Source organism: Sceloporus occidentalis, unplaced genomic scaffold (assembly GCF_023333645.1).
Source record: "Sceloporus occidentalis isolate IW3139 unplaced genomic scaffold, rSceOcc1.0.p SCAF_1, whole genome shotgun sequence".
NCBI classification, from domain to species: domain Eukaryota; kingdom Metazoa; phylum Chordata; class Lepidosauria; order Squamata; family Phrynosomatidae; genus Sceloporus; species Sceloporus occidentalis.
In genome coordinates, this window is record NW_028316981.1 from 74889067 (window position 1) to 74915093 (window position 26027).

General features: G+C 43.0%; 1 protein-coding gene across 2 annotated transcripts in view; it reads left to right on the forward strand.

The window, feature by feature from the left end:
* CACNA2D2 (calcium voltage-gated channel auxiliary subunit alpha2delta 2) overlaps positions 1-26027 on the forward strand; it is an 823310-nt gene that overhangs the window by 771024 nt on the left and 26259 nt on the right. For both annotated transcript variants that reach the window (XM_089525311.1, XM_089525321.1), the window contains 6 exons: positions 3761-3858; positions 7305-7395; positions 8183-8245; positions 14566-14669; positions 15988-16086; positions 17074-17168. In XM_089525311.1, the coding sequence (XP_089381437.1) occupies positions 3761-3858; positions 7305-7395; positions 8183-8245; positions 14566-14669; positions 15988-16086; positions 17074-17168 (550 nt within the window). The remainder of the gene's footprint in view (positions 1-3760; positions 3859-7304; positions 7396-8182; positions 8246-14565; positions 14670-15987; positions 16087-17073; positions 17169-26027) is intronic.

The following is a 26027-nucleotide window of genomic DNA, read 5'->3' on the forward strand; positions in this document are numbered from 1 at the left end:
AAAAAGAATACCCCTTAGTTTTTCTTCTACAAGATACACATCTTATGTGTATTGTTTACACGTAAGATCATGCTTCCAAGAGGTTGCTGGGGTGCAGTTCCACTTATAACTAAGGTATACAGGTATTGTGCACTTTGTTTTACAGGAAAAGTAGGTCTTTTTTGCTATCATCAACTACTCTGGTGACTAATTTGATGCCAGTGATGGCAACAGGGATCCAGGAGGTACAAAAATTGATAGGGATGCATGTCACCTGTAAACCATGAACTGCCATGAAGTTGGGGATATATATTTCCAGGAGATAAGCAGTAGTTGGAAGTATAACAGTCCACTGATCCATCAGCCTGTTCTTCATTGCAGTCTTTTCTCTTCTAACTTTCCTTCCCAAGCCCCAGTTTTCCCCAGATATAAGTATAGTGAGATGAGTTACATGAATGCAGGGGAGAGGTTTCTGAGGCAAACTTTTAGATGTTCTCCATTAAAAATATCTCACACACACCAGACATTGACTGTCTACCAAATGTTTGGGGAAACTAGTTTCCAAAACCAACTTTTAGTTCCACCCTTAATCCATTCAATCTACCCCTTAGTGGTAGTAATCTAATAATTGAACAGCTGCCAGTGATTAGTAATACATTCAGTCTTCAAAGGTCCATTTTGAGTCTGAATCCTTCATCGCCCAACCAGCTAGCCATACATTTGGGCTCTTCTGGTTATTCCTTCATTCCCTGGTTTTGTATCACCTAGTTTAATGAAGAGTTTTGGATGACTCAAAACTTGTACATTTTGTGATATTTTGCTTGGTCCTAACAAATGTATTGCCCCACCCTAAATTCTTTGAATTTTTATTTCTTATTGGCCCAGCATGGGTATCCATTTGTGTGGCAGGGTATTTTATTCAACTCTTAAATCCTATGTTACTCTTTATTGTGAGAATCAAATAAAGTTATATTCAGACATGCAGAAAGGTACAAGGTGACATTGTTAAAGCATTTGCCATCTTTCTTTCTGTATTGCAAACAAGCAAGTAACTGCCCTGTGAGAAAAACATTAAAGTAAGGAACCTTGAAATGATTGCTTTAAGTGAGCCTGGAAAGACAAAGGAACTGCAGAGTCTTAGTGAACAAACTTTAGAACTGCATTTATTAACCTTTCTTTGTGTAGTTTGCACTATAGGTACGTATTTTGCTTTTAGATAGCTATGCATCCTTCTGTTCATTGGGGGTATATAGTTATTTTTAGGGGACAAAATCTAACAAAAAATGTCTGAGGCTTCAAACAGATGGCCCAAATGGACCACCTTTGGGCCACATTGGGGGTAGGTTGGGTCACAAGATGCATGCAGCAAATGCTTCCAGAAGCCGCCCTGGGCATGGCTCGTTTCTAAAGAGACAGTTCAAAAATGTCCTGAAAAGGAACAGAAAAAAAATCTGCTTCTTTTCAGCGGGCTGGTTGAGGACCATGGCAGTGGCCCAAATTGGGGCCAGATGCATGCAGCTGCTACAACCTCCATACAGTCCCCACACCGTCCCAGGATGGCCCTTTGGGGCTGTTTGTTTCACCCCATGACAACATTTAGGGGATAGTAAAGGGATATTATTCCCCAAAATCAAAAATGTAACTGCAGGGTGCAAGACAGGGACATTGCCTGCCCCAAAATAGGAATTCAGCCTCCCTGTGAAATTTTCTTTCATCCTTGAATTTTGAGCATTACAGGGAGTGTGACACCGAAAATCACTCATTCCTAGAACTCTTTATATTTTCTGTGTCCGTGTACCCGTTGATAACTCTGCCTGCCCCTTTCCTTTGGAGGCCTAAACTCTACTTCTAAATTCTCAACTGAAGTTTTAAGTTACTGCAGTGTCAGAAATTTGATGTTATCATGAATGGAAGGAAAATTTAATGAGGGGTACAACTCTTATTTTAGAGGAGCAGTGCCTTCATTCCCCCCCTCCCACATAGCTGTGCCCCTGTCTGTATCCCTGTTGCCTAATTTCCATTGGTTTGTCATATGAATGACATCAAAAATCATGAACCACTACTGTGGCTTCATTGGTTGGAGTATTTTATCCACTTCTATATTTTATATTTGACATATCCAATCCTCCACTAAGCGGAACTAGCCACTACTTGTAGGGTAAATGGGGTTCTTATTAACATCATCTATGCACTTTCAACTTTCTGCATAGGGAACAAACACATTGTTCAACTCCAACTCACACTGGTCCCCTCCAGCATGAAAGGTAACTTTAATACAGCGGTATTTGGAGAGCTACCAGTTTCCCACCCATGTTTTTCTGTGACCAATGAAGTAAGGATTAAGGAAATCTATGGCCAAGGCTAGAGAAAAAGGTGGATGAGGAGAAAACATTGCCACAGAACTGCAGAACCAAAAGTTTAATTTGAGATCCTATAATTATTTTCTTAATCGGCTTGATAAAGAGAGAGGTTTTCCTAATTGGGATGTTCATTGGTTGATATACAAAGGTTGTATTAAAAGATAGATGAAGATAGGATGTTCCAGAGCAAGGGTGGGGAAAGTGTGGCCCATCAGCTTTTTATATGACTGGTAGGACCCCCTCAGTCCCTAATCTTTTCCAAAACAAACCCTGTTAGGACCAAAGGGTCTCTCCTTGGCCTAAAATGATAGTGGCTGAAGGGTGGCTGCTTCACATGCCCCCTCCAAATTTTGTGCATTTGGAAGGGAAAAAAATAAAGATATATATTTGGTCTATAGAGGTTGATACTGGCCTTTAACTCCTGTCAATTCCCCATCCTTGCTCTCAAGCTTCACAATAGAAGATCAGCTTGAAGCAAGAGAGATCTACTTTTCCTGCAGTTCTTTCCATTACTTTAATTAAGGCACAATCTCTAAAAAGTCCAGTTAATCTATTGATTATTCTAAAGAGGACTAGCACAATTCCTGCCCAATTAAAAAACAAATATCATGGTATGGTTCCACACAGTACTGATGACTGTGCATTAGATGGAACTAACTGTGCATTCAGAAGGTGTTTGATGATATCAGTGAAGTACAGGAATGAGTGAATGCCAGTGTTTTTATGAAGCCAATAAATGCCCCAAAACTACCCAATGCTCCTGCATAAATTGACTCCATATAATTTTATAGTCTTCTAGTTCTTGAAGGAAGCCATAATAACTGTGACAGAAACACCAGATATCACCTTGCCTTTAAGCACACTGCAGTCCATGTTTCTTGGTTACTTGCATAAAAATTGGCATCTGTCAGACAGAAGGACACACTAGGATGTTTTGTGTAGACAGCTGTTTTGAGAAATTTCAGTTCCCTACATGTGTGTCTTTCCCCCACTTACTCTCTTCTGCTCTCTTGCTCTCTCTCTGTCACACACACACACACATTTAAAGACATCAGTACAAATAAATTACAAGTGTAGGTAGGTACTGACATATCATAGCTCACAGCATACCTTTGCCCCTATATCAAAATGGAAACCATATCCCTACAGCTGCTTGACAGGAAAGGATATTGATACAAATAAGTAAGTCTACCCACATATCAAATTCCTTATCTCAGGCATGTATATAGACATGTTTGAAATTCCTTTTCTGGTATATATAAACAGATATGATTCAGCATGTGTTCTTCGGCACAGCAACAACATTTCTGGTAACTGGCTCACCCACATTGCATACATGATTATACCCATTCTGAGAGAAAGAAAACTGACCGAAACTTTTTCATCCTTCCAAACTACAAACCTTTTCATCGTAACCCCAGAGAATATTGCAAAGACCTCAACCTGTCGGATAACAACACTGAATTCCTGGAAAACTTTATCGCCCTCATGGAAAAGGTGACACCTGACTCCAAGCAATGTAAGTACCCCAGGGGCATGCAGTGGACACACAGACTCACACAGGCACTGTTTGGGTGAGAGAACCCAGGGAAAACTAAGAAGGATAAGAGTACTTCTCCTTTTAAAGAGATGGATTAAAATAAAATAGGACCACATTCATATTTGCTCAAACTGGTTTATTTATATTGGGGTGGGAAATTGAGAGCCTACAGGTTGTTGGATTGCATCTACCATGAGAACTTGTCATTGGCTGTGCTCATTGGGCTGAAGAGAGTTTCAGTCCAATAATACCTGCAGGGCCACAGACACCCATCCCTGGTCTAGACCAGAGTTGGTGAATGTGTGGCCTGTAGGCAGCCCCCAGAGCCCCCTCTTAAATCCTAAAAGAATTCTAGTGCTATTATAGGGCCTTTTTAAAAAACAGGGAGTATCTCAGAAGTCAATGTCAGAATCACTTCCTGTTAGGAAGAAAGGCTTTTCCTGGGCCAAAAACTTTTGCAAAAGGTTACAAAACTGTCCTCTCAGAGGGCATGTGGAAGCCAAAAAAAGTTTGACTTTTTGGGCACAGATTGGAGACAGTAGTGGACATGGTCCCTAAAGATCAAAAACCATTCCTGCTCTCCCAGATTTAGACCACATATACACTTTGAGCTATTGCTGCATCCTGTATCTAGAAATGACAACAGTATCGGTTTGCCTGTCCTGAAAGAATACAAAATAGGTGGATAAAATGTGGCACTCCAGAAGTTATTCAACTACAACTTAGTGGGGAAATAGATGGTCTTGAAGGGGCGGCTTGAAGCTGCCCCTTCTGATGGATTGGGGCTGCAAGAAACACATGCCGGGGCCCAAATCCGCCTTGAAGCTGGCCAGAAAAGGAACGTAAAAGATCCACTCCTTTTTCAGCTGGCAAAAAGCCGACTTTTCCTGCTCTGCTGTGGTTTGAAACCAGCTGCAAGCTGCTCTGGTGGCATGCAGCATATAAATGCCACACCACTGGAGCATCTTGAAGCTGCTCACATCTGAACCGCCACCCAACTTTTGAGCAGCTTCAGGGCATCATCAGTGCGTGCAGCATATAAACACCATGCTCTGATGATGCCCTGAAGGCATCTTTTATGGGCTGTCTGTTATGGCCCTTAATCATCCCTAACCAACATAGTCAATGCAGAACAGTCCAATCACATCAGGCTGCAACTTGCCCACCCAATATAAATGATTACCAGTACCTACCCAGATTAATAAATCCACAGTGTAACCTTGTGCATATCACTTCAGACATAAGATGCATTAAGTTCAATGGGGCTTAGCTCAGGAAAGTATTGCAAAGTCAGCCATTAATTAACGTTGCTTGTCAAAACCACAATGTGACAGCAGGTGCAGGAGTCTCCCATCTTGGTTGGATTGAGTCAGCTCATACATGCATATGAGACTCATGTTCTTTGGGTCTAGCAATGTTATTACATTTCACAGAAGCACCACAGATATGCAACCCATCTGCTTCTGAGAGAGAACCAAAACCAAGGCAAACATATCATTCCCCATGGAAAGCATGGGAAAGAGTGAGATTACAGCACAAGGGATTTATTAAACATGGGTAAATTTTTCAAGCTACAAATCGATTCAATTGTGAAAATGAGTTTGGAAGACTATAGAATGTCTTTCCTCAGTGGAATTTTTTAAAAGACAGTTTGCATAGGAATGTATTAGGAATCTTTTAGGTGTTAAAAAGTTTATTCCAGAAGGATTTCAAGGTGTGTGAGTTGCAGTACTAATCTCCAACAGCAAAAACAACAAAGAGAGAGCTTTCATGAATTCAAACCCATTTCATCAGGTGTATGGTGAAGAAGTCTGAGGTCCACAAAGTTTATGCCAAGTAGAACTTTTTAGTATTGAAAGTGCCATAAGGCCCCATACAGACAGGCCCAAATAAAACTGTTTTGGGTCACTTTGGAGGTATGCTGTTTAAATTATGCATGTGTCCTAAGAGCCAGGAAGCCGTGCCAAAGCGCACCTAAGGACTGGAGTGCAGCTTTGGTGCAGCTTCTGGACTCTTAGGAAGTATGCATCATTTAAACAGCATACCTCCAAAGTGATCCCAAAGCAGCTTTATTTTGGCCTGTCTGTATAGGGCGATAAGACACGTTTTTTTGTTCAACCTGAGGGAGATGGTTTAAATTAGATGACCTAGAGATTCGCTTCCAAGCCTGCCTGTAACAAACATGCCCTTCTGAAGCAAATGCTCCTTCGTTTCACTCTTAAAGGTATTTAAAAAAAAACCTGGAAGCACTCTAGGTATCTACCTCTGCACACATCCATCAGAAACACATTTCTTAGCATGTCTCCATCAATAATACCACCACCTCCTCCACTGCATGGACCAAGCAAGGGTGAGAGGAGAGTGTTCCTTTCAGCATGACTTATGTAGGATGGGGCAAACAAATGGAGAAGGGAGGGTGCCAACATTTGTCCCTTGAAAGGGCAGCACTGAAAAAAGTGGCCTTAAACACTTGGGGGCATGTGGTTTTCATCCTGTCACCCTCCAGCTGTTGAAGGCTTCATTTCCCAGAAGCCCCAGCCAGTATGTCCAATAGTCAGGGATTCTGGCAGTTAAAGTCCAAAATATCTAGGTGGCCAGCATTTGAGAACTATTGGCCTAGGGTCTACTGCCTTGTCAGTGTTATCAACAAGTGAAAGACAAGACATGTACCTACTTGCTTCCCTACCTCCATGATGGCAGCAGAGCAAAGCATAATAGTGATGCCAAAGTTTGCCTGTCCTTCAAGGACAGCTTAAATAAGCAAAACTTGACATGCAAAGATGGAGAGGACTATCGAATGCAAAATGCAGGATATGGAATACAGAATTGGAGAAAATAAAAAGATGGAGCCCACGTTCACACCTTCATTCACCCTATTGTTAGGTACCTTTTGTAAGAGCAGGTTTTGACACAATAGACATCAGTGCAAACACATGAAAATCCATGACTGAAGCATTAATAGGAGTGATAGGTCTGAGCTAGTCAGTTACCAGCAGCCTTCGTGGACTTCCAGTATTGAGAGGGTAGAGTGGGTGGTGCTAGGAAGAGTCACAAGTGATGGTGCAAGGAATAATGCAGATCTAGAACATATAGAAATACGCTATCTGAGGTATCCATCTGCTGGAAGAGTCTTGTTAAATTTTCAAAAAACATCAACAGAATGGGTGAGTAGTACAATGGTAAGGGTCACACAACAACCTCTGAACTCTGTCAACAAAACACTTGCTCTGCAGGCCCCATAGCCACTCATTAGTGAGTGATGTCAAAAAAGAGTTTTCCAAGGAAAATGAAGGAAAGCAAACCAGGATGGAAGAAGAGGTAGGTTCCCCAGGACCACAGTTCAAATGGGGTGGGATACATTTCACAGATATCTGATCAGCATGATTCTACTTTGAAGTCATTCATCTTTCTTTCTCTCCTTTAAGGTGATAATTTTCTCCTTCACAACCTTATCCTGGACACAGGCATTACCCAACAGTTGGTTGAAAGAGTATGGAGGGACCAAGACCTAAACACGTAAATATTTCAGTTTAGGGGTGCTTCGTATATTAGATGTGTTGTGGAGCCCCAGTCTGAAGATTTTCCAAATAGGGGCAAGAGGGATATTTTTAAAAACAAAATAGTATATGTTTTACCTTGAAACTCTGTTGTGCAATGCGAACTTCCCTATCCAAATGGGGGAAAACTAAATGTCCTGCAGATCCATAAAGGAGTGCACAGCTTAATGATGTACAAAAGAGATGGGGAATGTCAACCTCAGATGCTGATGAACTGCAACTCCTATTAACCCTAGCCAGAATAGTCGATGGTGAAAGACTGAGAATTGATGGGAGTTGCACTCCCTCACTTTGATCTACAACAGTGTGGATTGCCCATAGAATAGCAAAAGTCAGGAAAAGGAATCCTAGATTTGGAAGGGCCTGCAAGGATAATCTAATCCAGGAAAGATCTCTCCAGAAAAGAAGTGACTTTGGTCTGGGTGGAGCCTAGGCACTATTGGGAAGGAGCCTGTGCTAGCAGAGTATCACTTTTGGCATAGTCAAAGTGCTGCTGATAGGAAGCTTGTTGCCCATATTACTACAGTGATCAATACATGTGCTGAAGAAGCACTATAAAGATACATCAGCAAGGAGTACAGTGTTAACTTAAACTAGAGCGTTGAGGTGGTACCTTTTGGGACATTAACTCTCAAAATGCACTAGCAAGCACAATCACTAATCAGGTTATTCTGGGAGTTGTAGTTCAAAAAGTAACTTTTCAAAGCTGTCCCTAAAGCTAACTTTCTGCCTTTCCCTCCTTGTAGATACAGCCTCCTAGCCGTATTTGTTGCAACTGATGGTGGCATCACTCGTGTGTTCCCTAACAAGTAAGTGCTGGGGGGTTTTCCCCTTGTGATCTGTAAGTACCAGTATACAACTGAATGACTAGGAAGAGAAAGTGTTTACATCATTTATGTTTTTCCTCCCACCTCTTGCAAACTAGGCTGGTCCTCTGGAAATAAATAATCCCAGAGTCCTAGTCCAACACTCAGACCACTATACCACTTTGGACCTTGACGGTTACACATGTAGAAAAATCCACTTTGCAATCTTGAACTGAAAATATCCATTGCCCACTGAACAGAAAAGTACAGATGTTACCACATGCAGCTTTTAAACAGCAATTAAAATTGGAAAATAATGCCTTTGCCAATACTTATCACATGAGGTTCTCCAGCCCTGCTGTGCCTCTAAAGCATTGTTAGAGTGCACCTTTTCATTGACAGAGAAACCATCAATAAGCTCCCAATTGTGCTGCTATGCCATTAGACCTCAGGTGCAATACGTTCCTCCTGCAGCAGTTCTGAGATTGGGCAGTCATGTGGTGTCAGTCTCCTCCTCTCCCTTTACTACTCTATTTCCAAACAAGCTGGTTTAATTTTTATTTTTAACTTTCTTTTTTCTTTAAACTTTTTTTCCACTAAATCACATTGCCATAACTCTGGAATTGTATTACAAATAAAAATAAAAAAACAACCTGAAAGATATGCAGGGTAGGGCATGGCTTAGGGCAAGGAGAAGGGGTTAAAGGGGACTGTGGAAGAGGATGTGAGGGACCATTAATGACAGAAACAGCACCCATCATGTGAAGTCGAAGGCTTTCATGGTCAACATCCATAGTTTTTTGTGAGTTTTTCAGGCTATGTGGCCATGTTCTAGAAGAGTTTACTCCTGACGTTTTGCCAGCATCTCTGGCTGGCATCTTCAGTGACATACTAATCCGTTTTGATGTGATCTCCCTGTTCACCAAAGCCCCCATAATGGACACCATGACACTCATCCAACAAATTTTCCAAGAAGACATCACAGCACTGTTCAAACATTGCCTCACCACAAGCTATTTCCAGTGGGACAATGGATTCTACAAACAGAGAGATGGGGTAGCAATGGGAAGCCCTCTAAGCCCTGTGATAGCAAACTTTTACATGGAACACTTTGAAAAGCAAGCCCTGGAAACAGCACCAAAAAAGCCCACAACTTGGTTCCGATACGTGGATGACACCTTCACCATCTGGAGTCATAGAGAAGAAGACCTGGCTGTATTCCTGAACCATCTGAACAACATCCACCCCGACATCCAAATCACTATGGAAAGAGAAAATGAAGGAACACTGCCATTTTGGATGTCCTAGTCATCCGCAAACCGAACCTACGTTTCGGTCACACAATAGACAGAAAACCTACACATACAGACCGATACCTGCACAAGAACTCCAACCATCACCCAAGACAAAAAAGAAGCACAATAAAAATACTGGTAGACTGGGCAAAACACATCAGCGAAACCCATTTCTTGGAAGATGAATTGAAGCACCTAGACCGGGCTCTACAGGCAAATGGTTATTCCAGCTCAGACATCAGAAGGGCTGCCAGGTCCAGGAAAACCCAGAGGACTGAAGACAAGCAACCACCCAAAGGGAAGGTATTTCTACCATACATCAAAGAAGTCAGAGACAGAATAAGGAAAGTGGTGAAGAATCACAACCTCCAAATGATTTACAAACCGACTAAGAAAATCCAGCAAATGCTGCACTCAGCAAAGGACAGGAGAGACCCTCTCACAGCCACAGGAGTTTACCGCATACCATGCAGATGCAGGCAAGTCTACATAGGGGCCACCAAACGCAGTGTCCAAACATGAATCAAGGAACACAAGAGACACAGCAGACTGAGTCAGACGGAAAAATCAGAAGTAGCAGAACACATTATAAACCATCCTGGGCACAAAATGCTGTTTCAAAACACTGAAATTCTGGACCATGCCAACAACTATCAGGTCAGAATGCACAGGGAAGCCATTGAAAGCCACAAACACTTGAACAACTTCAACCAGAAAGAAGAAACCCTTAAAGTGAACAAAATTTGGCTACTAGTCCTGAGGAATAGCAAAGTAAGGACTCAGCAAATGCAAATGGGAAACCACTCAGAGTCAGGGTCTTTCCCACCAGACAATGAAGCAGACACTAATCTTCTTTTGCATATCCTCCCACCTTGAGGCCCTGCCATCAACAACAGAACAATACACAGATTAACATGGGAATAACTCCTCCTTACCCAAGGTCTCTCTCTCAACACACACTCTTCCAGATCAGCATTTTCTGAAGATGCCAGCCACAGATGCTGGCAAAACATCAGGAATAAACTCTTCTAGAACATGGCCGCATAGCCCGAAAAACCCACAAAAAACTATAAGCACCCATCATGTTAGTGAAGGGATGTATGACAGAGAAAGCGCCCAAACCAGTTAGTGTCCATTTCCATTTACTAACACAGTGATTCCCAGAGTGGGTGGTACACCCCACGGGTGGTGGGAAAATTCAGCAGACTGTGGAGGAAAGGGGGCAGCAGAGTAGCAGAAATGTGCCGTTGTCTAACTATGTTTCCCTAAGAACTAAGACTGACTCCAAAAAACAAGACAAGTAGCTTTTAGTTCAGAACAAAAGTTTACTAATGGCTTTAATTGTCAGAATGTGGAACCAGATTCCAGGACAATCAACCAGTCAGCTTTATGAAGAATAAATAGAACTTTATTGATAGCTCCAAGATCAGCAATTCAACTCCATTCAGCATTTAAGATGAGACTAACCCCTCCCAGCAAAAGCAGTACATAAAACCCCCAGGTTTGTCTACTCTACCCCCAGCCAAAAGCCCGCGCAGCAAAATCCCCACCTCTTTCTCACCGTTACTCATTCCCCATCACTCCCCCCATAGCTTCTACCCCTCTATGCTCAAAGCTTGCATTCCAAGCCTCTGAGAGATGCCTTCAAGGACACTAGATAACAGCCACCTGGTACCACTCAGCTCCTACATGCTACATCTAAGCTAGCCATAGCAAAAGCATCCCAGCCCTCATCATTCCCACACACATAAAACATATATCTGGTAGAATACAACAGGATTCTAACATTAATCTATATTTATATAAAAGGCTATGTCCTAATATAGCTAGTGAAAAGTTGAGATGAAAAGAAATCTTTATTGCACCATCTTTCCAAAGAAAGTTGAGAGAGGAGGAAGATTGAAAACCAACAGTTCAGTTGAAAATCTTGGAGAGGGAATGTCTATTAGTCCCAAAGGGGGAGTGACCTAAATCATATGGTTAGTTTGAATGAGAGACAGGGAGAGGGAGAGGGTGAGAGCGAGAGAGGGGGGGGGGAGAGAGAGAGAGAGAGAGAGGAGTTTGCATGCAAGACATCCTGATCTATCTAAGAAGGGGGAAGGAGAATGTAAAAATCTTCCAACAGTTATTAGGGTGGTTTTCGGGTGTCACCCCACTTATGGTGTCACCTGGTGTGGCCTGCATTTCCAATACCACTTAGTGACACCTCTGCCACAAGGCTGGCATGGAAGAGAGGCTTCTCAGTCACTGCTCAGCCAGCTATTTGGTTGTTGCTCCCAGGGTGACCAGGTGACAAAGGGAGCAGTGACTGAGATTGATTGTTTTGAATGTACAGTAGAACAGTAGACCTAATATCAAGAAATACACATGGGGGCAGAGACATTAAGGCTGTCACTTAAGAGGAAAGGGGGTGGTAGCCCAAAAAGTTTGGGGAACATTGTACTAACACAATGGCAGTGAGAACAAGACTCATGTATAAAGTCCTATATCGCCTGCATATGCAGCTAATAGGGGAGCAGCCACAGTCTGGCAACTAGAATCATAGAGCTGGAAGAGACCTGCCATGTAGAAATATGCAATCAAAGCACCCCCAACAGATGGTCATCCAGCCTCTGTTTGAAAACCCTCCAAAGAAGGAGACCCCACCACACTCCAGGGCAGTGTATTCCACTGTCGAGCAGCTCTTACTGTCAGGAAATTCTTCCAAAGGTTAGAGTGGAATCTCCTTTCCCATAGCTTGATTCTGTTGTTGTGGGTCCTGTTCTCTGGAGCTGCAGAAAACAAGCTTGTTCCATTTGCAGTAAGACATCCTTTCAAATATTTAAACAGGGCTATCATATCACCTCTTAACTGTCTCTTCACAAAGTTTACATCCTAATTCTTCTTCCCATATTTCTTTCAAAATATTTTGATTTATTTTTCTTCTTTTCTTCTCCATTAATATTTTATAAATTTTACTAGTTGTTCATAAAATATTAGTGGAGAATAAAAGAAGAAAAATAAATCAAAATATTTTGAAAGAAATATGGGAAGAAGAATTAGGATGTAAACTTTGTGAAAATGAGTGGAATAAAATTTGGGAACAAAGACACTTGAAAAAGTTATCGGCACAAATTAAGAAAAATTATTATAAATTGATTTGGAAATGGTATTTGACACCTGTGAGATTATATAATATAGATAAGAAAAATTCAAAATATTGTTGGAGAGGTTGTCATGAGTTAGGATCATATATGCATATGTGGTGGCAATGTAAATATGTACAAAATTTTGGGAAATAGTAATAGTAGAAATAGAAAATATTATGAATATAAAAATAGAAAACCAAATATAGTTTTGTTATCATTATAGATTGGTGTAGATTGGAAAAAAGAAAAAAGAAATCTCGTAACAAATTTGCTTACAGCAGCAAGATTAGTTGTAGCAAGAAACTGGAAAATGAAAATAAATGTGGAATTGGAGGATTGATATAAAGAAGTTTGGACATTAGCTATTAATGATAAATTAGCATGTAAATTGAAAGTAAAAAAAGGATTACAGAAAAGAAATGATTTTGATGAAATATGGAAAAATCTATTGAAAAAGTATTAAGAAAAGAAGATGGGAAATTACCTTCACGAGATGAATTAAAATTTTGGATGGAGTATAAGGATGGAAATGGCACTGGGTGAGGGGTGCACTGAGGTGATATTTAGTTATAGAATAAGAACAATGTAAAAGTATATATATATATATGAAGAAAATGTTATGATTGTATTGTAAAACTTTGAAAATATTAATTTAAAAAATTAACTGTCTCATCTCCAGGCTAAACATACGCATTCTCCTAAGTCTCTCCTCATAAAGGCATGGTTTTCAGACCTTTCACCATTTTGGTCACCCTCCTCTGGACATGTTCCAGCTCATCAACATCCTATTATGTTTAACAATTACCTGTATGGTTTTTAAAGATTTCTGAAATTTGATAATTATCTCTAAAACCTGGCAGGTAGACAGTAAAATGAGCCTGCCCTGAGCCTAACACAGCTTGCCAGGGACATGATAAGCATCCTGTTTTGTGGAAGAACAGTAGAATTGTCAAGCTTCCATCCTGTTTGAAACAGGAATTGCATTCATAGGCACAGTAAACAAGACCAGGCCAAGACAATTTGCTGCCCTCACCAACAGAAAAATTCAACAAAACTTCAGCAGTTGCAACAGAATAACATTCACCACCACCTCTAAGGGTAGACAGTTAGCTGGGGTAAGCAGAACAGGCTATGTGACACACACAGCTCTGTCTACCAGATAAAGAGAATGGCCACAGCTCTATCTATCAGGTAAAGAGAATGGCCAATGAGCTCAAGATGTTTGCCACTTCCACATGTACCACAGAATTTGCTGCCTAAGGTGGTTGCCTCACTGTGTCTAATGTTAGGGCCAGCTCTGGAAGTACAGTCAGCCTTTAGTATTCACGGGGATCTGTTCTGGATGCCCCCCCCCCCCCCGTGGATAACAAAATCCACAGATGCTCAAGTTCTGTTTTCCCCAGTGGTGGTGCATGCACATGGCCATGCTGCCATTAGGGACAACGGAACATCAATGGCGGCACATGAACATGGTCACGCTGCCATTAAGGACAGCCCCTGTTGTTCCCAGTGGCAGTGCAGCCATGTTAGGAACAGTGGGACCTATGGTGGCACAGCCACAAGACAATGGGGCTGTCCCTAATAGCGGTGCAGCCATGTGCATACACCACCATTGGGGACAACATGGGCTTGCTGTCCACGGATGGCAAGTCCGTGGATACTGGGGGCCAACATTCAATGTGGAATAGTTTATTCATTTAGACAAAGGAATTGTAATACCAAACATTTGTATTATTAACATTTGGACTTCTGCAACCCCTAAGAATAGATGCGGAGGCTACCACTAAAAAAAGTTTTTGATTACATCTGACATATTTGCACTGTTGATTTTCTTCTATGAGAAATGAAATGTATGGTGAGGGTATCTGACATTCTGTTGGGCTGGTTGTTTTTATTTCAGAGCTGCTGAGGACTGGGAAGAAGACCGAGAACCCTTCAATGCCAGCTTCTACCGGAGAAGCCTAGATAACAAAGGCTACATCTTTAAGCCACCTTATCGGGATGGTAAGTGTAAAGAACGCCAGACAGAAATTCTTGGCTTGGATTGGATTCAATTTGGATACTCTTTATAAATATGATGCAACAAAATTTATTTCATTTTAGAGTTATTTTAAAGGCAGTCTGGAGTGTTTTAACTGGCTTTTAGATATGTTTTAAATATCTTACCTATTGTGCATCCATCACCTTGGTAGCCTGAGAGACAATAAAGAAATGTCTTTTAAAACAAAACAAAAAACAAAACAAAAACAAAAAAATGCAAATAGTTTTCTTCCTGCTGGACAAAATTGCTGCAGTTTTTCCCCTCCCCCTCCCCTTTCTTTCTTTTCTTTTCTTTTCTTTTTTAATTTTTTCTTTTTCTTTTCTTTTTCTTTTTTTGAATGATTTTCTCATTTGGAACCTGCTTACAAGTGAAAAGAATTGTTTTTGTGCAAAAAATGTATTTACTACAAATTGTTTTGAGAGAACTAAATTTTTGTACAAAGTAGTATTCAAATGTGAAAGATCATAGAAGAATGTACAATTGAGATGTGTCAAATATTAAGTCATGTTATTGTTGAGATCATGATAATCTGTGAATATTCTTTAAATCCCTTGATTTGCAAGAACTGGCACCACGAGTCTGGCTCTTTGCTAAAAGGCAAGATATTCTGGTTAAGGGCTTACTACAAATACATGAATAGTCATATTTAGTGTTTCTGTACTGTTTTCCCTCTTCTTGCTCTTGGCATGGTTCCTAAAGAGCTCTGATACATGGTAAGCAATCAGCCCTATCATCTCTGCAGGCACTGGCATTCCCAGCTGAGAGTTCCTGCTACATCTTTGCATTAAGGTGTATTACTGAGCTTTTTGTTTTGTTTTTTAAGGAATGAACTAACACATTAATTGTAGTTCATCACTTGCCATATATAATGCAGTTGCTATTCAAGGCCTGAATACTACTTCCAACTAGAATAGCCCATGTGATTCAACAGGATTCATGTAAGTATAGACTTACCATTCAGCAGTTGATTGAATGGGTCTACTCTTGATGGGATTAGCCATTAGATTTAGGTCCCTGTCATAAGCAAAGGGCATTGCCTAGGTAGAAAAAGTGTTCTTTCTTTTTGTAGCCTACCAGATAGGGTCATGAAAGGTAAGGTATCACTTTCATTTGCCAGTAAGATGAAGTGGGTAGCAGACATTGTCAGAAGGCAGCCTTTCACTGTGTCATCCAGAGGCACAGAGCTTTGTCATAGAACCCAGGAGGTTCTTTCTGGCAGTCATACTGTGGCAGTACCATCCACCACAAAAAATAGGTCTACTTTTCTTCTTTTCCCTATAGACAACTACAGAGGATTGGAGTTGGAAAACAACACGGTTGGGATTCTTGTTAGCACAGCTGTTGAGCTCAACTTTGGTGAGAAGCACCTGAAACCAGCAGGTAAGAATAACAAGGTGTTGCTCTTCAGCAGAGACTATGGAGATTATCACATGACTTTTGCTCCTGGCATAGATGCGGGATGTAACTTTAAGAAGGTGGATCTTATTGCATTCACCCATCACTAGGCAGCAGATAGCCTGTTTGCAACCCGGGCTTCTGCTACAGCTTTTCAAGAACAGGAAAATCCCGTTCATGAAAAGATGTGGGAGAAGCCTGGAGAAGGCCAGGTTGCAAATGGGCTGCCTGCTGCCCTAGGATGGGTGAATGACATGATCGGCAGATCATCCCACATCTTTGCCAGGATTAAAGGTAATGTGATAATCTCCTATATCACTTTGTATTTCTACCTTGAGTTTGGGTTTTCTGATTTGTCATAGTTTAACCCGACATTCTTGGGCTCTGAAACCATTTATAGCCTCTAGATGTCTACTGGTGACATAAGCTAGAATCCTGTTGATTAGTCCCAGTTCGAGTAGATCCATTGACTCAACTGTTGTATGGTGAGTCAAAACATAAGCAGTAGATCTACTCTAGTGAAGACTGATAATAGGATTTTGGCCAATAATTCCAGCTTATAAAAATTACATTTCAATAACTTAAAATTTAACTTGATAATTTAAAAATAGAGTTTAGGCATCCAATGAATATGGGCATAGTTACCCAGGGAATATGAACACAACATATATAAGAGTTGCAGGTGTCAGTAATTTTCAGCATCTTATTCTCTGCAGTGCTAGAAATTTGGGGACTGGCAGAACATTCTGTTTAAGGGAATTCTTATGTGTGGGGCAAAGCCCCTGTTTTGCTCCCCAGTAGCTATACCCCTGGATCAATTTTTGAATTTCTCCAGGGCCTCAACTTTAATTTAGCCTTACTCAGGATCCTGGGGGTTGGGGTTTTTTTTTTGGGGGGGGGGGTATTTTGTTTTTGTTTGTTTGTTTTAGATAAGTAGGGAGACACATGTCTAACAAAGTTTTTTCCCCCTAGTGGTTGGAGTGAAACTTGACCTGGAGGCCTGGGCAGAAAAATTTAAAGTCCTTGCAAGTAACCGAACTGAAAGGGATCATCTGGGATCACGAAGAGTAGGTGGTGAAGAAAACAACCTCCTGGGAACAATGTTGAGGGCTTTTATCCTATATATGACACACAGTTGTAGCTGAGAAGCACTCAGAACTCCACAGCATATTACAAATATTCTTGTAGTGCAGCAGCATGGTAGTCATCTTTGATATGTCAGGCTTCTTCCAATGACATGTTTGAATCCCCAGATGTTATCCATATTTCGCTGTTGCTGGAAGGACATTCTAATAGCCTAATCTATCTGATACCTTTTTACCCTTCCAGTTCGTTTTTCAAATTCCTGCCCTCAAAATACAACTTAAGATTTTACACTTGGAACTACTTTAATGTCTCTGAGGAAAGTATTTCATAAAAAGGTGTCAGCACTGTAAAGGCTGTACTCCTCATAACCACTGGTCTAACATCTCAGGTCTCTGAAACTCGGAAGGAGGGCCTCAGAAATAGCTCTTTTGATTCACAGAGTGCAAATATCCTTCTCCAAAATCATGTAGAATTTTCTAGATCATCAGAAGTGTGACTTGAACCCAGAAACTAACAGAAAGCCAGTGAAGATATTTTAACACTAGAAAGATACATTATTTGTTTATTTAATATCCTCTCTTTATCCTGGTACAGGACCCAAGACAGTACACAACTCCTTAAAAGCACAATACTATTCCAAATTCTTAATTTAAAAGTTAAAATACAATTAAACTAACTAATTTAAAAACACAAGTTAAAATAGCATTACATACAAGGCATATAAAACATGATGAAATAAAAAAACACTAAACCCTTTCCCCATTAAAAGCTCTATCTGCTATCACCAAATGCATCCTTAAATGAAAACTTCTCCATCTGCCAGTGGAAAGAGAGCAGGAAAGGAGCCAACTAGGCCTTCCTTGGAAGGGAGTTCCACTGTCTGGGAGCAGCCACAGAGAAGGCACTCACTCAAGTCCTTACCAACCACCTCTACAAAGGTGCAGAGACTGAGAGAAAGCCCTTCCCTGCTAGTTCATCTAAGGAGATAGTCTTTCAACTAGTCTAGACCAAAGACATTTAGAGCTTTTTAAAATATATATACTTTCTTATTTCTGATAGATTTTTTGCAACAATAAATGTAAATCTGGGATTTATAAAGCTTTTCAGAACATCCTGTTTTATACCAGAAGCTCATGTTGTACAGGGGCACATTGCACTCTAGGGCTTTAAAGGTCAAAACTAGCACTTTGAATTCTGACTGGAAACAGACCAGTAGCCAATGCAGCTCTTTTGGGGGGGGTGGGATCACATGATCCCTCTTCCAAGCCATGGTCAACAGCCTGGCTACTTGCATTTTGGACCTGCTGAAGTTTTTGAACAGTTTCCAAAGGAAGCTCTATGTAGAGCACATTACTGTAGTCCAAACAGGATGTAATCAAGGGACTATAGCCAGATCTGACTTCTCAAGAAAAAAGTCTAGCTGGAACACTAGTTTTAACTGTGCAAATGCACTCCTGGATACAGCTGAAACTTGGGTATCCAGGTTTAGTTCCAAGTTCAGGAACAAGTGTTCCACTCTGTAATTTCCAATTAAGGATCTAACAGTGTGTACCATGTTCTCAACCAGTTTCTGTTTCTGAATAGTTTTCAGTTAGTATCCCACATACAACACATTTGGGCAATCTAACCAATACATTGCCAAGGCATAGATAAGATGTTAATGCTATCTTTACTCTCTCTACTTCCTCACAGTTCCCTTCTGACTATAGAATTGTTTGATCTATTACACTGGTACCTCGGGTTACGAAATTAATTCGTTCCGCTATTCCTTTCGTAAGCCGAAAATTTCGTAACCCGAAACACATTTTCCATTGAAAATAACTAATGCGTTCTATGACCTCAGACTGAACCTGCAAGTCAAAACAAACGCACAATAGAGGCCTATTAAGCTAAGTACCCTACAATACAAGTTGCCTGAGGCACTAAAGAGCTTAACAATGACTGGCAGGTCCATTCTAAACTTTCTAATGATCTTAACAATGACTGGCAGGTCCATTCTAAACTTTCTAAGGATCTTAACAATGACTGGCAGGTCCATTCTAAACTTTCTAAGGATCTTAACAATGACTGGCAGGTCCATTCTAAACTTTCTAAAGGATAAAGAAAAAAAGTTTTTTTCTTATCTTTGATGGTTCTGGCATCTCAGAGTGAGGCAGGAGGAGGAGGAGGAGCTCTCAAATCATCACACCCATGACCAAAGCAACCCCATGGTCACACTCTCTGGCCCACATCAAATCAAGGCCAAACATGCAAACCTCACATCCCACACTCTCAAATCATCACACCCATGACCAAAGCAACCCCATGGTCACACTCTCTGGCCCACATCAAATCAAGGCCAAACATGCAAACCTCACATCCCACACTCTCAAATCATCACACCCATGACCAAACCACCCCAGAACCCAAACTCAAAGGCCAGAAACCCCAAATCTGAACATGCCACCCCAAAGTCACACTCTCTGGCCCACATCAAATCAAGGCCAAACATGCAAACCTCACATCCCACACTCTCAAATCATCACACCCATGACCATACCACCCCAGAACCCAAACCCAAAGGCCAGAAACCCCAAATCTAAAAAAGCAACCCCATGGTCAGGCCCATTCTAAAGGATAAAGAAAAAAAGTGTTTTTCTTATCTTTGCTGGTCTTGGCATCAGAGTGAGGCAGGAGAAGGAGGAGGAGGAGCTCTCAAATCATCATAGCCATGACCAAAGCAACCCCAAATCTAAAAAAGCAACCCCATGGTCACACTCTCTGGCCCACATCAAATCAAGGCCAAACATGCAAACCTCACATCCCACACTCTCAAATCATCACAGCCATGGCCAAACCACCCCAGAACCCAAACCCAAAGGCCAGAAACCCCAAATCTAAAAAAGCAACCCCATGGTCACACTCTCTGGCCCACATCAAATCAAGGCCAAACATGCAAACCTCACATCCCACACTCTCAAATCATCACACCCATGACCAAAGCAACCCCATGGTCACACTCTCTGGCCCACATCAAATCAAGGCCAAACATGCAAACCTCACATCCCACACTCTCAAATCATCACACCCATGACCAAAGCAACCCCATGGTCACACTCTCTGGCCCACATCAAATCAAGGCCAAACATGCAAACCTCACATCCCACACTCTCAAATCATCACACCCATGACCAAAGCAACCCCATGGTCACACTCTCTGGCCCACATCAAATCAAGGCCAAACATGCAAACCTCACATCCCACACTCTCAAATCATCACACCCATGACCAAACCACCCCAGAACCCAAACTCAAAGGCCAGAAACCCCAAATCTGAACATGCCACCCCAAAGTCACACTCTCTGGCCCACATCAAATCAAGGCCAAACATGCAAACCTCACATCCCACACTCTCAAATCATCACACCCATGACCATACCACCCCAGAACCCAAACCCAAAGGCCAGAAACCCCAAATCTAAAAAAGCAACCCCATGGTCAGGCCCATTCTAAAGGATAAAGAAAAAAAGTGTTTTTCTTATCTTTGCTGGTCTTGGCATCAGAGTGAGGCAGGAGAAGGAGGAGGAGGAGCTCTCAAATCATCATAGCCATGACCAAAGCAACCCCAAATCTAAAAAAGCAACCCCATGGTCACACTCTCTGGCCCACATCAAATCAAGGCCAAACATGCAAACCTCACATCCCACACTCTCAAATCATCACAGCCATGGCCAAACCACCCCAGAACCCAAACCCAAAGGCCAGAAACCCCAAATCTAAAAAAGCAACCCCATGGTCACACTCTCTGGCCCACATCAAATCAAGGCCAAACATGCAAACCTCACATCCCACACTCTCAAATCATCACACCCATGGCCAAACCACCCCAGAACCCAAACCCAAAGGCCAGAAACCCCAAATCTAAAAAAGCAACCCCAAGGTCACACTCTCTGGCCCACATCAAATCAAGGCCAAACATGCAAACCTCACATCCCACACTCTCAAATCATCACAGCCATGGCCAAACCACCCCAGAACCCAAACCCAAAGGCCAGAAACCCCAAATCTGAACATGCCACCCCAAGGTCACACTCTCTGGCCCACATCAAATCAAGGCCAAACTTGCAAAAATCGATGCCCACACTTTGAAAACATCACAGCCATGACCAAACCACCCCAGAACCCAAACCCAAAGGCCAGAAACCCCAAATCTGAACATGCCACCCCAAAGTCACACTCTCTGGCCCACATCAAATCAAGGCCAAACATGCAAACCTCACATCCCACACTCTCAAATCATCACACCCATGACCATACCACCCCAGAACCCAAACCCAAAGGCCAGAAACCCCAAATCTGAAAATGCCACCCCAAAGTCACACTCTCTGGCCCACATCAAATCAAGGCCAAACTTGCAAAAATCGATGCCCACACTTTGAAAACATCACAGCCATGACCAAACCACCCCAGAACCCAAACCCAAAGGCCAGAAACCCCAAATCTGAACATGCCACCCCAAAGTCACACTCTCTGGCCCACATCAAATCAAGGCCAAACATGCAAACCTCACATCCCACACTCTCAAATCATCACACCCATGACCATACCACCCCAGAACCCAAACCCAAAGGCCAGAAACCCCAAATCTGAAAATGCCACCCCAAAGTCACACTCTCTGGCCCACATCAAATCAAGGCCAAACTTGCAAAAATCGATGCCCACACTTTGAAAACATCACAGCCATGACCAAACCACCCCAGAACCCAAACCCAAAGGCCAGAAACCCCAAATCTGAACATGCCACCCCAAAGTCACACTCTCTGGCCCACATCAAATCAAGGCCAAACTTGCAAAAATCGATGCCCACACTTTGAAAACATCACAGCCATGACCAAACCACCCCAGAACCCAAACCCAAAGGCCAGAAACCCCAAATCTGAACATGCCACCCCATGGTCAGGCCCATTCTAAAGGATAAAGAAAAAAAGTGTTTTTCTTATCTTTGCTGGTCTTGGCATCAGAGTGAGGCAGGAGAAGGAGGAGCTCTCAAATCATCATAGCCATGACCAAAGCAACCCCAAATCTAAAAATGCCACCCCAAGGTCACACTCTCTGGCCCACATCAAATCAAGGCCAAACATGCAAACCTCACATCCCACACTCTCAAATCATCACAGCCATGGCCAAACCACCCCAGAACCCAAACCCAAAGGCCAGAAACCCCAAATCTGAACATGCCACCCCAAGGTCACACTCTCTGGCCCACATCAAATCAAGGCCAAACTTGCAAAAATCGATGCCCACACTTTGAAAACATCACAGCCATGACCAAACCACCCCAGAACCCAAACCCAAAGGCCAGAAACTCCAAATCTGAACATGCCACCCCAAAGTCACACTCTCTGGCCCACATCAAATCAAGGCCAAACATGCAAACCTCACATCCCACACTCTCAAATCATCACACCCATGACCAAACCACCCCAGAACCCAAACCCAAAGGCCAGAAACCCCAAATCTAAAAAAGCAACCCCATGGTCACACTCTCTGGCCCACATCAAATCAAGGCCAAACATGCAAACCTCACATCCCACACTCTCAAATCATCACACCCATGACCATACAGTACAAAAGTGTTTTTCTTATCTTTGCTGGTCTTGGCATCTGGTCCTGGCATCTCGGAGTGAGGCAGGAGGAGGAGGAGGAGGAGAGGGGCAGCCCAAAAAGCCAAATTTAAACCAATTCAAGCAATTTAACCACTTCAGCCAATTCAAGCAATTTAACCAATTCAGCCAATTTAGCCAATTCAAGCAATTTAACCAATTCAGCCAATTTAGCCAATTCAAGCAATTTAACCAATTCAGCCAATTTAGCCAATCCAACAATTTAACCAATTCAGCCAATTTAGCCAATTCAAGCAATTTAACCAATTCAGCCAATTTAGCCAATTCAAGCAATTTAACCAATTCAGCCAATTTAGCCAATGCCACCAATTTAACAAAGTTAACCATTTTTTTAAAAAGAATTTGGTGTTTTTTTTAAGGGTCACCTTTTTTTTAAGGGTCACCTTTTGCCTTCTTGGATGACGGTTCTCCCTCTCTAGTGAAGAACTGGTCCAAGGATGTCTGCTTTTGCCGGCCCTTAAGCAGGTTCTTAAAATGGCTAAGGCAGACATTATCAAAATGGGCAATGGCATGGCTGGTGAGCACCTTCTCAGGGTGGTGCTTCTCCACATATGAAGACACATTGTGGAATTGCCGCAAAATGTCTTTAATTTCTGCCGTTGGCAAAGATGCCCCCGCAGCCTCCTCCTCCTGGCCCCTGTCGAAATGGAGCACGTCTTCATCCACGGCCGAGTGTTGCATCGCCGCCAAGGCCTTCAGGTCCTCTGTTTCAGGTCCTCGTTGTGCTCCTCGATGAGTTCCTCCACGTCCTCGTTGTCCACGTCGAGTCCCAGGGACCTTGCGATGGAGACGATCTCGTGCACCTCTTCCTCTTCACCTGGCTCAGCACCCTCGGACTGTGACCCTTCCAAGGAAGAAGCATCAGGCCACAGCTTCCTCCACGCAGCAATCAGGTTGCGCCTGGTGATCTCCTGCCAGGCCAAGTCCACCATCTTCAAGCACACCACGATATCAAAATGCTGCTTCCAGAACTCTCGAAGGGTCAGCTGTGTGCTCTCTGTCACATCGAAGCAACGCTTGAACATGTGCTTGGTGTAGATCTTCTTGAAGTTGGCGATCACCTGCTGGTCCATGGGTTGCAAGAGGGAGGTCGTGTTGGGTGGCAGAAACTGGACCTTGATGAAGGAGAACTCCGCGAGGATGTCCTTCTCCAGGCCATGCGGGTGCGCAGGAGCATTGTCCAAGAGGAGGAGGCACTTCAAGGGCAAATCTTCTTCCTCCAGGTACCGCTTCACTGTCGGGGCGAAGACACTGTTGATCCACTCGACGAAAAGGAGGCGTGTGACCCATGCGCGGCCATTGGAGCGCCACATCACTGGCAACCTGTCCTTCTGGATGTTGTGTGCCTTGAAAGCCCTTGGATTTTCGGAGTGGTACACCAACAGGGGCTTGACCTTACAGTCCCCGCTGGCATTGGCACACAACGCAAGTGTGAAGCGGTCCTTCATAGGCTTGTGGCCTGGCTGTCTCCTCTCCTCCTGGGTGATGTAGGTGCGGCGAGGCATCTTCTTCCAGAAGAGGCCCGTCTCGTCGCAGTTGAAGACTTGCTGTGGGACGTAGCCTTCCTCCTCCACCATGGCCTTGAACGCGACGACGAATGCTTCGGCGGCCTGGTGGTCTGCGCTGGACGCCTCGCCGTGACGGACGACAGAGTGGATCCCGGTCCTCTTCTTGAACTTCTCGAACCAGCCACGTGATGCTTTGAAGTCCGGGGTGGCTGGCTCCTCCTGCGAAGAAGTTCCTTCGCCTGCCTCCCTGCTGGCCAGGTCTTCGAAAATGGTGATGGCCTTCTCGCAGATGACCGAGGTGGTCACAGTGTCCCCGACTCGCTCCTTTTCCTTGATCCAGAGGAGAAGCAGGCGCTCCATCTCCTCGTGCTTCGGTGTCCTCTGCTTGGCGATCGTCGTCACGCCTTTCGCTGGAGCCACAACAGCTCTGATGGCCTCCTTCTGCTTGAGGACAGTGCCAATTGTCGAAGGGTTTCGTCCATACTCCTTGGCAATGTCCACCAAGCGCACGCCCCTCTCGTGCTTGGCGATGATGTCCTTCTTGTCCTCCAAGGACAAGGGAGCCCTCTTCTTTTTCTCACCGCTTGGCTTGGGAGCCATAGCTCAAGCCTAAAAAGGACAAAAGGCACAGGCACTGAGCAAAAGCCACAATTGGAAACCACCCCCACCCCCATGGTCACACTCTCTGGCCCAAACTTGCAAAAGTCCCACCCCACACTCTCAAATCATCACAGCCATGGCCAAAGCACACAAGAACACAAGCCCATAGGCCAGAAACCCAAAATCTGAAAATGCCACCCTATGGTGGGACTCTCTGGCCCACATGGGACCATGGCCAAAGTTTCAAAACCCACACTCCACACTTTGAAAACAGAAAAAAAAAACCCAGCATGTGAAGCCCATAATCCACAAATCAGAGCATGCCACCCTAAAAGGAAAAAAAGCCAAAAAAAGGCAAGCCAGCATGTGAAGCCCATAATCCACAAATCAGAGCATGCCACCCTAAAAGGAAAAAAAGCCAAAAAAAGGCAAGCCAGCATGTGAAGCCCATAATCCACAAATCAGAGCATGCCACCCTAAAAGGAAAAAAAGCCAAAAAAAGGCAAGCCAGCATGTGAAGCCCATAATCCACAAATCAGAGCATGCCACCCTAAAAGGAAAAAAAGCCAAAAAAAGGCAAGCCAGCATGTGAAGCCCATAATCCACAAATCAGAGCATGCCACCCTAAAAGGAAAAAAAGCCAAAAAAAGGCAAGCCAGCATGTGAAGCCCATAATCCACAAATCAGAGCATGCCACCCTAAAAGGAAAAAAAGCCAAAAAAAGGCAAGCCAGCATGTGAAGCCCATAATCCACAAATCAGAGCATGCCACCCTAAAAGGAAAAAAAGCCAAAAAAAGGCAAGCCAGCATGTGAAGCCCATAATCCACAAATCAGAGCATGCCACCCTAAAAGGAAAAAAAGCCAAAAAAAGGCAAGCCAGCATGTGAAGCCCATAATCCACAAATCAGAGCATGCCACCCTAAAAGGAAAAAAAGCCAAAAAAAGGCAAGCCAGCATGTGAAGCCCATAATCCACAAATCAGAGCATGCCACCCTAAAAGGAAAAAAAGCCAAAAAAAGGCAAGCCAGCATGTGAAGCCCATAATCCACAAATCAGAGCATGCCACCC